Source organism: Tursiops truncatus, chromosome X (genome assembly GCF_011762595.2).
Source record: "Tursiops truncatus isolate mTurTru1 chromosome X, mTurTru1.mat.Y, whole genome shotgun sequence".
Classification (NCBI taxonomy): domain Eukaryota; kingdom Metazoa; phylum Chordata; class Mammalia; order Artiodactyla; family Delphinidae; genus Tursiops; species Tursiops truncatus.
Window position 1 is genome coordinate 47,857,960 of NC_047055.1, and position 13,053 is coordinate 47,871,012.

The window sequence follows — 13,053 nt, forward strand, 5'->3', positions numbered from 1 at the left end:
TGAGGGGAAAGGTGACTACCCAGCCAACCGCCAATTGAATCAACTTGACAATTAGGAAAGTGACCTATGAAGTCATAAATATCAGATTTTAATCTCAGGCTTCCAGCATTTGTATAAGTGATACCACAAAAGAATATTACGTCTCTTAGACTATTTCTTTCCGCACTGACATCTTGAGGAAGAAATATGCCCCTCATCTGTCTCTCCTTCAGTATGATTTTCCCAGGGCAGGCAACCTTTTTGACAAAGAGTAGTTCAGAATTTCTTATGTTTATGAAGACTAGAATTTGGAAAGATGTCTGATAATTTAAATAACAAACACGTTCATAGTATGTTAACCATTTGTGGTTTTCAAAAGAGTGTCATTTATGACTTCCTTGCTTTTGAAGGGAAGAAAAGTTAAATTTATGCCTCAGGAAGCTTAAGCAAGAACTGTTGATAAGTTTTCCTAAGAACTGGCAAAAAGAGGCCACATTCTAACAGTATGGATTGTTGGCTTTTAAGAGATTTTCTGTTTTTGCACCTTCTTTTTGTGATTGAGACAAGTAATGCTTTTCTCTTCTACCTATATGAATGTATATATTTTTTCTTTCCACTAATGTAACAGAGATAGTAACTTGAAAGATACCATCTTCAGTGTATGTACAACTGAGTGCTTAGTGTGTTCAATTATTTAAAAGCCTCACATAAGTCATATAACCTATACTAAAATGTATTATTACAAATAGGATGTATGTTATTGATATCATATAGAGAAGAGAAAACATTATTCTGGATAATTACAATATTAATATTCAAAAACAAAACTATAGGCTTTTCAAATGAATTTAGAAAAATATCACACAGGGAGGTAAAGATTTGCAAAAGTGCTTTAATAAAACGTTTAAATAAATTTTGGTTAAACTTGCAAAGTTTAATAAAATTCCTATTATTACTTTTTGTTTGTCTACCCTACAAGAATAAAACCTTCTTATACATAAAACAGAGCATTTAGTACTATAAATAATACATCAGAGCATGAAACTTACAAAAGTCTGGTATCTGTACTATGCAACTGCAAGAGATTGTAATTTAATCCAAATATCTCCATATTGTATTTGAAACAATCATTAATCATATTTTAAGAAAAAAGTCAAAGCTGACCCTCCCATTTAAACATAGTATAATCTTATCTTTTAAAAAAACATAAACCTACAGTGTAAGAGCAAATCACTAAATGAGCATTTGAACTGAGTGCCTGAATTCATAAACTGCTATCTTTAGCACATCTGAATTAATCAACTACTATATTTAGCAAGAGATACTAATATGACTATAATATGCTAAATCCAAACATAGAAAATAAGTCTAATGTAAAAACAACAGAATATTTTTTTGTCTCTTAACTGGCTCCTTGACTGCATCTACTTTCTCCTAATATGTAGGTATTACAGAAGAAGCTCCCATACAACTAATAATTTTCAACTTTTTCTATACCTTTTCTCCTCCAAAATCATCTGTCCAAGAGTGTTTTCATTTGCTTGCTGGTAAACTCTACAAAAAGGCCAGTCAATTTATCCATCGCCATCTCCCTCTGAGCTTCAAATATAGTTAGAAAAATAGAAAAGTTCAAAGCAGTTGGAAAAGCAGTGAAGTTCCAAAAGGATGCCAGTTCCAATCTTTTGTTTAAAGAAATCTACTTCCTAAAAGTCAAACAGTCAAACTCAGTCACAACTGGAGGCAGCGTCTTCAGAAAATGAAAGAAGTTTTCACTGCTTCAATCAGCAGATTTAAAACGCTCCCCATCCACAGTGGGGTAGATGTGGCCCTTGACGGTCAGATACTCAATGGCTTGATTGATGGTCCCGATGCTCAGGTTGCTAAGCTCGGTCTGGAGCTCACGAACACTCTTGCCTTCCTATCGAGGATACTCCTGAATCAAACGCAGCACTCCTTCCGGATGAAGTCGGGGTGGTAATCGCTGTGCATCTGGGCCTCATCCATTTCTGAGGGAACAACAGGGACACTTTGCCCAGAGGCCGCTTTATCCAGCATCATGTGCGCGTTAACCGTTTCTAGAATATGTGTGGTGAACTCGTTCGTGTCCTCCAGGACACGGATTTTCAACACCTCAAGGCTCTTCACCTCCGCAGAAGATTTGAGGATACCTAACACTTTGGCGTATACTCTCACTGGAAGGAGAGTTATCCCCTGCTTTGCTCTATCTCTGCCGACCCACTGGCGGACGTTGATAGGCTTGGTGGTCATATCATCAATCTTGTAAAGAACGTAATTTGTAGCCGTCTCTGCCTGCCTGATTATCCCCACGATAGCGACTAGGGAAACCTCGATTCCCCTAATCATGAAGACATCATCAATCACAGTGGAGGTGAGCAGCTGGTTTACACAGCAAGGTATAATATCCTGGATTCGGGACCTGTATCGTATGGACTTAAAAGCAAGAGCTACCCTGCCCTGAGACGGTGGGTCATTGCTTCCGATGGCTCCGCCTGCAGCAGAGATGCCGCCATAGCTCCCAAACCCATTCTTACTCATTTTAAGGGCAGCTCCGGCAGACGAGGGGGTGGGGTTTGGCTCCTGTCAGCAAGTTCCGCGAGTTCCACAGGCAGGCTACAACGGAATGCTGGGATTGTGACGACACAAGCAGCCCCATGCAACTGTGGAGCCAATCACCTGCCAGGATGCAGCTGTCTCTAACCAATCAAGACCTGCCATCTTCTCACTTCGCCCCACAATTCTTTGGAGCTGTCGGGTAGTGGCTCCCCTACATCTTAAAGGACCTGCGTGTAATTTCAGACCGTTCCCGGTATCTTTATAAAAATGCATTTTTACCAGGTTCCCCCCACCCCTGCTTCATTCCTAAATGTAACGACTTCTGTAGTCACTTCTAAAAGCCTCATTTATTCAACTCACTCAACAGCAATTTTCAGAGCAATAAGTTCAGTATACTTTGTGTGTGGAGGCGGCAGAGGCGGCAGTGGGGGAGGGGGGTATGGGGGACGACACACCGCGTTTACTGTCCACCAGTAAACTTTTGCAAATCATTAAAACCGGAAGCATTCTGGAAAAAATGTCGAGACAGCCACCTCTGAATAATTATCGTATTCAAACGCAAGTCATATCTTACCATTACCTTTTTAAATTTTTTATTGTAGAATTACACTTTTCCAGTTATTCTGCCAAATGCATTATCGGTAAAAATAAATAGTATATTTCAATTTATACATAAATTCAAATGAAACAACTGAGCTCTAAATTATTTTCAAGGCTCTGTGGATAGGTCAGGGAAGTACAAATCCCATCATATATTAGGAAAAACAAGAATAAAATCAAAATAGGGTTTCTATATACTCTTATCCAGTAATTTCTGAACTTAATATTTTAGTAATTGTGTAAGCAGATCCCAGAATATTTTCATATTACACTGAAAATCTATTTTTCCCTATAAAAACATTTTATTTGGTGTGTAATTAACTGAAAGGCTTTTTATAGTTAATAAAAGAACATCAGTTATTGGAATCCACCATTGGCAAGAACTTCTTCCTTAAAAATCCTTTGTACCTAGGTAATAGCCTAAATGTGTAGATTTTTGAGGAGTTTATTAATATTTTCTTATTTATTTTATTGGTTAAAATTAACTAATCTTGCTATCCCAAATTACATAAATGTGTGAATGACATATCTAAAACTTGTAGAATACAAAACTATATTTACTTCTCAAGTTAAAAAGGAAAAATATCATAGAGCCAATGTACTTAATTTATTTTATAAATAAATATATAATAATTGTTATCCGAGTACAGATTTTCATATAAATGTGGATGTTTAACTTCTGGACCCATATTTTACATAATCAAAGAGGACCTAACCATCCGACTAATATTTGTATTCTTAAAATTGCTTGTTATTAGAGATCAGATTAGCTATATATTTTTAAATGTTTACAAACTCATAATTAGACATTGTTTTATTAACTAACATCAGACTTCTGGTCAGGAAAACGTGAGGTTAAAATGACGTAAGTGATTATATTCCCAACAATTATATACAGTACAAATTGTACGAATCATACCAAAACAGTAAAAAAGCACCTACCTGACAGGATTGCTGGTTAAAGAAACCCTCAGAGATTCTAGGCAATTAAGAAGTTTCTCATCTGAAATACCAGATCGTAATTCATGAACATATTCTTGTGAAGACAGAGTGCATTCATGTTTGCTGTTTTTCAGCCCTCCCTATTAAAAAAAAAAAAAGATATTATTTTAGACAAACAACAGGTTTTTTTTGTAACTTTTAAAATACAATAATGCATAGAATATGCAAATATTTTACCGTATAAAAATGTGTACAGAGTGCCAGGCGCTTAAAAACTTTTGGTCATAAAACTCACGTGGTAAAATCATGCTGTATATATCTCAACACTCTCCTCAGCCTCATTTAAAGGAAAATTACACTGATGGTACTCATAACCTGAAGAGAATATGGACTTCAGTAGCATAAAGTATCACTGACAGGGATGCTTAAATTTACAATCCAGGCATTAGGATTAACATTAGCTGGTCCTCCTTAACCCACAGGATGAACATTTAGAAGTCATCTTATTAATTTTCCTAGTTATTTATATTCTATTCTACAGTGAACAAAATTTAATGCAAAACATTATACATAACCCAAATCTACTGAAATATGTCACAATATCACCCTATCTGAAAACCAAGTGAAAATGTTTATTAAAATGCAAAACAATATAGTCTCCAATTAGTATGTTAGTTAACAAATTAGTGTAAAGCATTCACCAATTCCTAACTATTCTTTCCTAACTATGTTAATCCCATGCCGTAGTAATCTTAAAAAGCCATTAAATGCATTTATCTGATAGCGACTAGTTTTTAGCTTAATTTCCAATATTCATGGGGTTATTTCTAGAACTCATTATCTCATCACAGCTCCTTAGCTTCATCACCTTGCCATAACTATGTAAGTAGTTTGGGGAAAAGGCTGGGAGGAAAACATCATCAACACATTCATTGTACTAATAACTCATAGTTTCACATTCCAGATCTACATAATCATAACTGCCCCTTTCCAGTATTACAAATGTATCCGCCTGAATTAAAACCCTAGCTTGAGTCCAATTTTGTAAATTCATATGAATTACACTCAGTTTCTGCTAAGTATCTAAGTTAGAAGAAGGAAAGCAATTGTTTTCCAATTTGATAGAAGTTATATCATTAGAGGACACAGAGTTTAAAAAAAAACCAATATGTTAATAATGAGAAATGGATTCCCTAGGGTTTCATACTATTTGGCTTTTTATTGAGAATGCCTCCTGATATAGAAATTGTCAATCATTCTTAATGTCTGAATTTTTAAAAATTCCATTTAACAGTAAATGTTTAAAGTCTGATAAAGTCTTCTGTACAGGAACTGTGACACTATCACTACTATAGCACTTAAGACATTGGGGCAGAGGTCATTATGTGTGTCTCTTTCTCTTCCAGACTGGGAACTCCATGCCAAGTATCTAACACAGTGATGGGGTTTAGTGAGCCTCCACAAAAATGTGCTGTTATTGAATCTGTCCATAAAAATTACAGAATAAGGAATACAATTTCATACTTTTTGCTCCCATATATTGTGTAATGGCCACAGACTTGATTTTTCTTGCTTTAGTAGGATATACAGTAGATGTTCAGGAAGTCTACTGAATGAATCACCACACAGATGGCACAGTAAGTAAAACCATCATCGTGAAATCATTTCCACATTTCTATAACTTATTTACCCATCTCAAGGCTACAGATCCACAAGGAATAAAAAACATTTATAGTATAAAATTTTGCAGATCTGCTGTCACTTTCACTTTCATATGATCCTCAAACTTATTTTCTTAATTAATGGATGACAAGGCCATACTGACTCCCCTAGAGGCTTATATATAGGGCTTATTCCTGTAGAATGACCTTTGTATTTGCTGTTTTCTCTGCCTGTAAGACTCTTACCTCTGACCTCTCCATTGCTTGTTCTCATCATTTAAGTCTCAGCCCAACAGTCTTATATAAATTTATGACGTTTACCACTTTACTTGTTTACTGTGTCCTCCTCATTAAAAAATAGGTTCCACAAATCAGGAAACTTGCCTATCTTGTTCACTACTGTATCTCCAGATCTTAACACAGTGCCTGGCACACAGTTAAGTACTCAGTATATATTTCTTGAATGAATGATGGATCTATGAATGGTGAATAACCAAAGAGGTGAATGCCTGATGAGCTTCAACATGCCAAAGCTTCCAAATTCAGTTTAGTTTCACTTCAGAATATTACAGTCCTGAGACATTACATTATAATATATTCAGATATTCTTGTATAGAACAGGTAAACTTAGACAGTATATGGTATGCTGGGGATGGCTCAAACTGCCACTGGGTATGAATCATGGCCCTTCACCTACCTTCTAGGTAATCTTTGATCAGTTGACTGAACGGATTTCTATAAACCTGTTTGCTCATCCGTGACACAGGGGTAATAAACACTGACCCTTCATATTTGTTATGAGGCTTAAGTAAAACAATGCATACCAAGTGCCAAAAACAGGCATTTCATATGTGTTGTCTCATAGACAGAGTAAGATGCTCAGAAAATGTTAGATCCTTTCTTCTACATGGTTGTGCGTGAGATATTCTTTATGGAACAATTGGGCCAGCCTATCACCTTGGGACTCACCCCTCATCCAAGCCTTAGAAACTGGTTTAAATTACATAATTGAGGATACTCTACAGTTATAAGGAATGGAAGCAACAATGTAATGGAGCAAGACAGAAGATATATAACTTTAGAGAACAAATGCCTTTTATCAAGCTTAGGAGGACTTTGGGGTTTTAACATAACCTCATATTTGAAAATTATGAAAACATGATAGCATGGAAAGGCTGGACTGGCCCTAAAAGACCAGCTGTTCTAATGCTCTCATTACATAAATAGAGAATCAAGTTGATTTCCCAAGTTCACGTAATTAGTGAGGTTGCAAGAATAAAACACTAACATTCTGGTCCTTGGGTTACTTCTTTTTTTTTTTTTACTGTATGTCACCTTCTCTCAATATTGAGTAAAAAATTAAAGCAACAAGTATTTAATTCTGAAATCTCTATTACAAACTGTCAAAGTATCTTCAGCAAAATCAATATGGTGCAACATAATATTAAAGAAATCACCTAAAAACAAAAGAGTGCAATAGATTAAACTAATTCTCACTGTACTTAATAGGGCTGTAATACAACAATGGCTTATCATTAACATCCTGTTCTGATACTGAACAAAGGAAACAACTAGATAATGGGTGGATAATAATGGAAATTTTAATTTGCTGCTCTGTATGAGATTAATGAAAATAACCACTGTGTCCATTTGATCTTTAAAAAAAATGCAGACAAAGTTAGCAATTAGCATACATCATGCTATTGCAAAGCTAGGTGAACAAAGAGCTTTCATAATTTGAAATGATTCCTTAATTTGAAAATCATTAGAATGGAGATACTTGCCAGTGTGACTGTGTTTGTACTATTCTAAAACACTACACAAAGAACCAAAAGAAACTTTGGTCAGTTTAATAATCACAACCACCCTACACTGATATGACATGCTAGTATCAAAACCAAACATGCTCGAGATTGGTTCAAGACGGTGGAGTAGAAGGACTGCTCTCACTCCCTCTTGAAAGAGTAACAGAATCACAAATAACTGCTGAACGATCATTGACAGGAAGACACTGGAACTCACCAAAAAAGATACCCCACATCCAAAGACAAAGAAGCCAAAATGAGATGGTAGGAGGGGCGCAATCACAATAAAATCAAAACCCATAACTACTGGTGGGTGACTCACAAACTGGAGAACACTTATACCACAGAAGTCCACCCACTGGAGTGAAGGTTCTGAGGCCGATGTCAGGCTTCCCAACCTGGGGGTCCGGCAATGGGAGGAGGAATTCCTAGAGAATCAGACGCTGAAGGCTAGCGGGATTTGATTGCAGGACTTCAACATGATTGGGGGAAACAGACTCCACTCTTGGAGGGCACACAAAAAGTAGTGTACGCATCGGAACCCGGAGGAAGGAGCAGTGACCCCATAGCAGACAGAACCAGACTTACCTGCTTGTGTTGGAGGGTCTCCTGCAGAGACAGGGGTTGGCTGTGGCTCACCGTGAGAACAAGGAAACTGGCAGCAGAAATTCTGGAAAGTACTCCTTGGTGTGAGGCCTCCCAGAGTCCGCCATTAGCCCCACAAAAAGAGCCTGGGTAGGCTCCAGTGTTGGGTGACCTCAGGCCAAACAACCAATAGGGAGGGAACCCAGCCCCACGAATCAGCAGAGAAGTGGATTAAAGTTTTACTGAGCTCTGCCCACCAGAGCAACAGCCAGCTCTACCCTCCACCAGTCCCTCCCAACAGTAAACTTGCTCAAGCCTCTTAGACAGGCTCATCCACCAGAGGGCAGACAGCAGAAGCAAGAAAAACTACAATTGTGCAGCCTGTGGAACAAAAACCACATTCACAGAAAGACAGATAAGATGAAATGGCAAAGGGCTACGTACCAGATGAAGAAACAAAATAAAACCCCAGAAAAACAACTAGATGAAATGGAGATAGGCAACCTTCCAGAAAAAGAATTCAGAATGATAGTGAAGATAATCCAGGATGGCAGAAAAAGATTGGAGGCAAAGATAGGGAAGATGCAAGAAATGTTTAACAAAGACCCAGAAGAATTAAAGAACATACAAACAGAGATGAATAATACAATAACTGAAATGAAAAATAAAATAGAAGGAATCAATAGCAGAATAACTGAGGCAGAAGAACAGAGAAGTGACCTGGAAGACAGAATGGTGGAACTCACTGCTGTGGAACAGAATAAAGAAAAAGGAATGAAAAGAAATGAAGACAGCCTAAGAGACCTCTGAGACAATATTAAACATAATAACATTCACATTATAGAGGTCCCAGAAGGAGGAGAGAGAGAGAAACGACCCGAGAAAATATTTGAAGAGATTATAGTCAAAAAGTTCCCTACCACAGGAAAGGAAAGAGCCACCAGAGTCCAGGAAGCGCAAAGAGTCCCACACAGGATAAACCCAAGGAGAAACACACCAAGATACATAGTAATCAAACTGGCAAAAATTAAAGACAAAGAAAAATTACTGAAAGCAGCAAGGGAAAAACAACAAATAACATACAAGGGAATTCCCATAAGGTTAACAGCTGATTTCTCAGCAGAAACTCTACAAGCCAGAAGGGAGTGGCATGACATATTTAAAGTGATGAAAGGGAAGAACCTATAACCAAGATTACTCTACCTGGCATGGATCTCATCCAGATTCGATGGAGAAATCAAAAGCTTTACAGACAAGAAAAAGCTAAGAGAATTCAGCACCACCGAACCAGCTCTACAACAAATGCTAAAGGAACTTCTCTAAGTGGGAAACACAAAAGAAGAAAAGGACCTAGAAAACCAAACCCAAAACAATTAAGAAAATGGTAACAGAAACTTGCATATCAATCATCACCTTAAAAGTGAATGGATTAAATGCTCCAACCAAAAGACACAGGCTTGCTGAATGGATACAAAAATAAGACCCATATATATGCTGTCTACAAGAGACCCACTTCAGACCTAGGAACAACATATACACTGAAAGTGAGTGGATGGAAAAAGATATTACATGCAAATGTAAATCAAAAGAAAGCTGTAGTAGCAATACTTATATCAGATAAAATAGACTTTAAGCTAAAGGATGTTACAAGAGACAAGGAAGGACACTACATAATAATCAAGGGATCAATCCAAGAAGAAGATATAACAATAATAAATACATATCCTCCCAACATAGGAGCACCTCTATACATAAGGCAACTGCTAACAGCTATAAGAGAGGAAAACGACAGTAACACAACAATACTGGGGGACTTTAACACCTCTCTTACACCAATGGACAGATCATCCAAACAGGAAATGAATAAGGAAACACAAGCTATAAATGACACAATAGACCAGAGAGATTTAATTGATATTTATAGGACATTCCATCCAAAAACAGCAGATTACACTTTCTTCACAAGTGCACATGGAACATTCTCCAAGATAGATCACATCTTGGGTCACAAATCAAGCCTCTGTAAATTTAAGATAATTGAAATCATATCAAGCATCTTTTCTGACCACAACACTATGAGATTAGAAATCAATTACAGGGAAAAAAACATCAAAAACAGAACACATGGAGGCTAAACAATATGTTACTAAATAACCAAGAGATCACTGAATAAATCAAAGAGGAAATTGAAAAATACCTAGAAACAAGTGACAATGAAAACACGACGATCCAAAACCTATGGGACTCAGCAAAAGCAGTTGTAAGAGGGACGTTTATAGCAATACAAGCCTACCTCAGGAAACAAGAAAAATCTCAAATAAACAATCTAACACTACAACTAAAGTAACTAGAGAAAGAAAAAAAAAAAAACCCCAAAGTTAGTAGAAGGAAAGAAATCATAAAGATCAGAGCAGAAATAAATGAAATAGAAACAAAGAAAACAATAGCAAAGATCAATAAAACTAAAAGCTGGTTCTCTGAGAAGATAAAAAAAAAATTGCTAAACCATTAGCCAGACTCATCAAGAAAAAGAGGGAGAGGGCTTCCCTGCTGGCACAGTGGTTGAGAGTCCGCCTGCCGATGCAGGGGACACGGGTTCATGCCCCAGTCCGGGAAGATCCCACATGCTGCGGAGAGGCTAGGCCCATGAGCCATGGCCACTGAGCCTGTGCGTCCGGAGCCCATGCTCCACAACGGGAGAGGCCACAACAGTGAGAGGCCCATGTACTGCAAAAAAAAAAAAAAAAAAAAAAAAAAAAGGGAGAGGACTCAAATCAACAGAATTCGAAATGAAAAAGGAGAAGTTACATCAGGCACCGCAGAAATACAAAGCATACTAAAAGACTATTACAAGCAACTCTATGCCAATAAAATGGACAACTTGGAAGAAATGGACAAATTCTTAGAAAGGTATAACCTTCCAAGACTGGACCAGGAAGAAATAGAAAATATGAACAAACCCATCACAAGTAATGAAATTAAAACTGTAATTAAAAATCTTCCAACAAACAAAAGTCCAGGACCAGATGCCTTCACAGGTGAATGCTACCAAACATTTAGAGAAGAGCTAACACTAATCCTTCTCAAACTCTTCCCAAAAATTGCAGAGGAAGGAACACTCCCAAACTCATTCTATGAGGCCACCATCACCCTGATACCAAAACCAGACAAAGATACTACAAAAAAATAAAATTACAGGCCAATATCACTGATGAATATAGATGCAAAAATCCTCAACAAAATACTAGCAAAGAGAATCCAACAACATATTAAAAGGATCATACACCATGATCAAGTGGGATTTATCCCAGGGATGAAAGGATTCTTCAATATATGCAAATCAATCACTGTGATACACCATATTAACAAACTGAAGAAGAAAAACCATATGATCATCTCAATAGAGGCAGAAAAAGCTTGTGACAAAATTCAACACCCATTTATGATAAAAACTCTCCAGAAAGTGGGCATAGAGGGAACCTACCTCAAAATAATAAAGGCCATATATGACAAACCCACAGCAAACATCATTCTCAATGGTGAAAAACTGAAAGCATTTCCTCTAAGATCTGGAACAAGACAAGGATGCTAACTCTCACCACTATTATTCAACATAGTTTTGGAAGTCCTAGCTATAGCAATCAGAGAAGAAAAAGAAATAAAAGGAATACAAATTGGAAAAGAAGAACTAAAACTGTCACTGTTTGCAGAAGACATGATACTATACATAGAGAATCCTAAAGATGCCACCAGAAAACTACTAGAGCTAATCAATGAATTTGGTAAAGTTGTGGGATACAAAATTAATGCACAGAAATCTCTTGCATTCCTATACACTAATGATGAAAAATCTGAAAGAGAAATTAAGAAAACACTCCCATTTACCATTGCAACAAAAAGAATAAAATACCTAGGAATAAGCCTACCTAGGGAGACAAAAGACCTGTATGCAGAAAACTATAAGACACTGATGAAAGAAATTAAAGATGATACAAACAGATGGAGAGATATACCGTGTTCTTGGATTGGAAGAAACAATATTGTGAAAATCACTATACTACAAAAAGCAATATACAGATTCAATGCAATCCCTATCAAATTACCAATGGCATTTTTTACAGAATTAGAAGAAGAAATCTTAAAATTTGAATGTAGACACAAAAGACCCCACATAGCCAAAGCAGTCTTGTGGGAAAAAAATGGAGCATGAAGAATCAGTCTCCCTGACTTCAGACTATAGTACAAAGCTACAGCAATCAAAACAATATGGTACTGGCACAGAAACAGAGATATAGATCAATGGAACAGGATATAAAGCCCAGAGAAAAACCCACGCACCTATGGTCAACTAATCTATGACAAAGGAGGCAAAGATATTCAATGGAGAAAAGACAGTCTCTTCAATAAGTGGTGCTGGAAAAACTGGACAGCTACATGTAAAAGAATGAAATTAGAACACTTCCTAACACCATACACAAAAATAAACTCCAAATGGATTCGAGACCTAAACGTAAGAACAGGCACTATAAAACTCTTAAGACGAAAACATAGGAAGAACACACTTTGACGTAAATCACAGCAAGATCTTTTTGATCCACCTCCTAGAGTAATGGAAATAAAAACAAAAATAAACAAATGGGACCTAATGAAACTTAAAGCTTTTGCAAAGCAAAGGATACTACAAACAAGACGAACAGATAACCCTCAGAATGGGAGAAGATATTGGGAAATGAATCAACAGACAAATGATTAATCTCCAAAATATATAAACAGCTCATGAAGCTCAGTGTTAAAAAAAAAGAAAACAACCCAATCCAAAAATGAGCAGGAGACCTAAACAGACATTTCTCCAAAGAAGACATACAGATGGTCAAGAAGCACATGAAAAGCTGCTCAACATCATTCAT

General features: G+C 36.8%; 2 protein-coding genes across 3 annotated transcripts in view; both read right to left on the reverse strand.

Moving 5' to 3' along the window:
• DIAPH2 (diaphanous related formin 2) overlaps nt 1–13,053 on the reverse strand; it is an 890,878-nt gene that overhangs the window by 684,920 nt on the left and 192,905 nt on the right. For both annotated transcript variants that reach the window (XR_012329281.1, XM_073799281.1), the window contains exon 6: nt 4,096–4,235. Coding sequence is in view for 1 of the 2 variants with exons in the window: in XM_073799281.1 (XP_073655382.1) it covers nt 4,096–4,235 (140 nt within the window). In the remaining variant the exon portion in view is untranslated. The remainder of the gene's footprint in view (nt 1–4,095; nt 4,236–13,053) is intronic.
• On the reverse strand, nt 858–2,943 carry RPA4 (replication protein A4). Its single transcript, XM_019932233.3, is given in 2 exon segments — nt 858–1,929; nt 1,932–2,943. Coding segments are annotated over 2 exon segments (777 nt in total). The 5' UTR covers nt 2,536–2,943; the 3' UTR covers nt 858–1,756.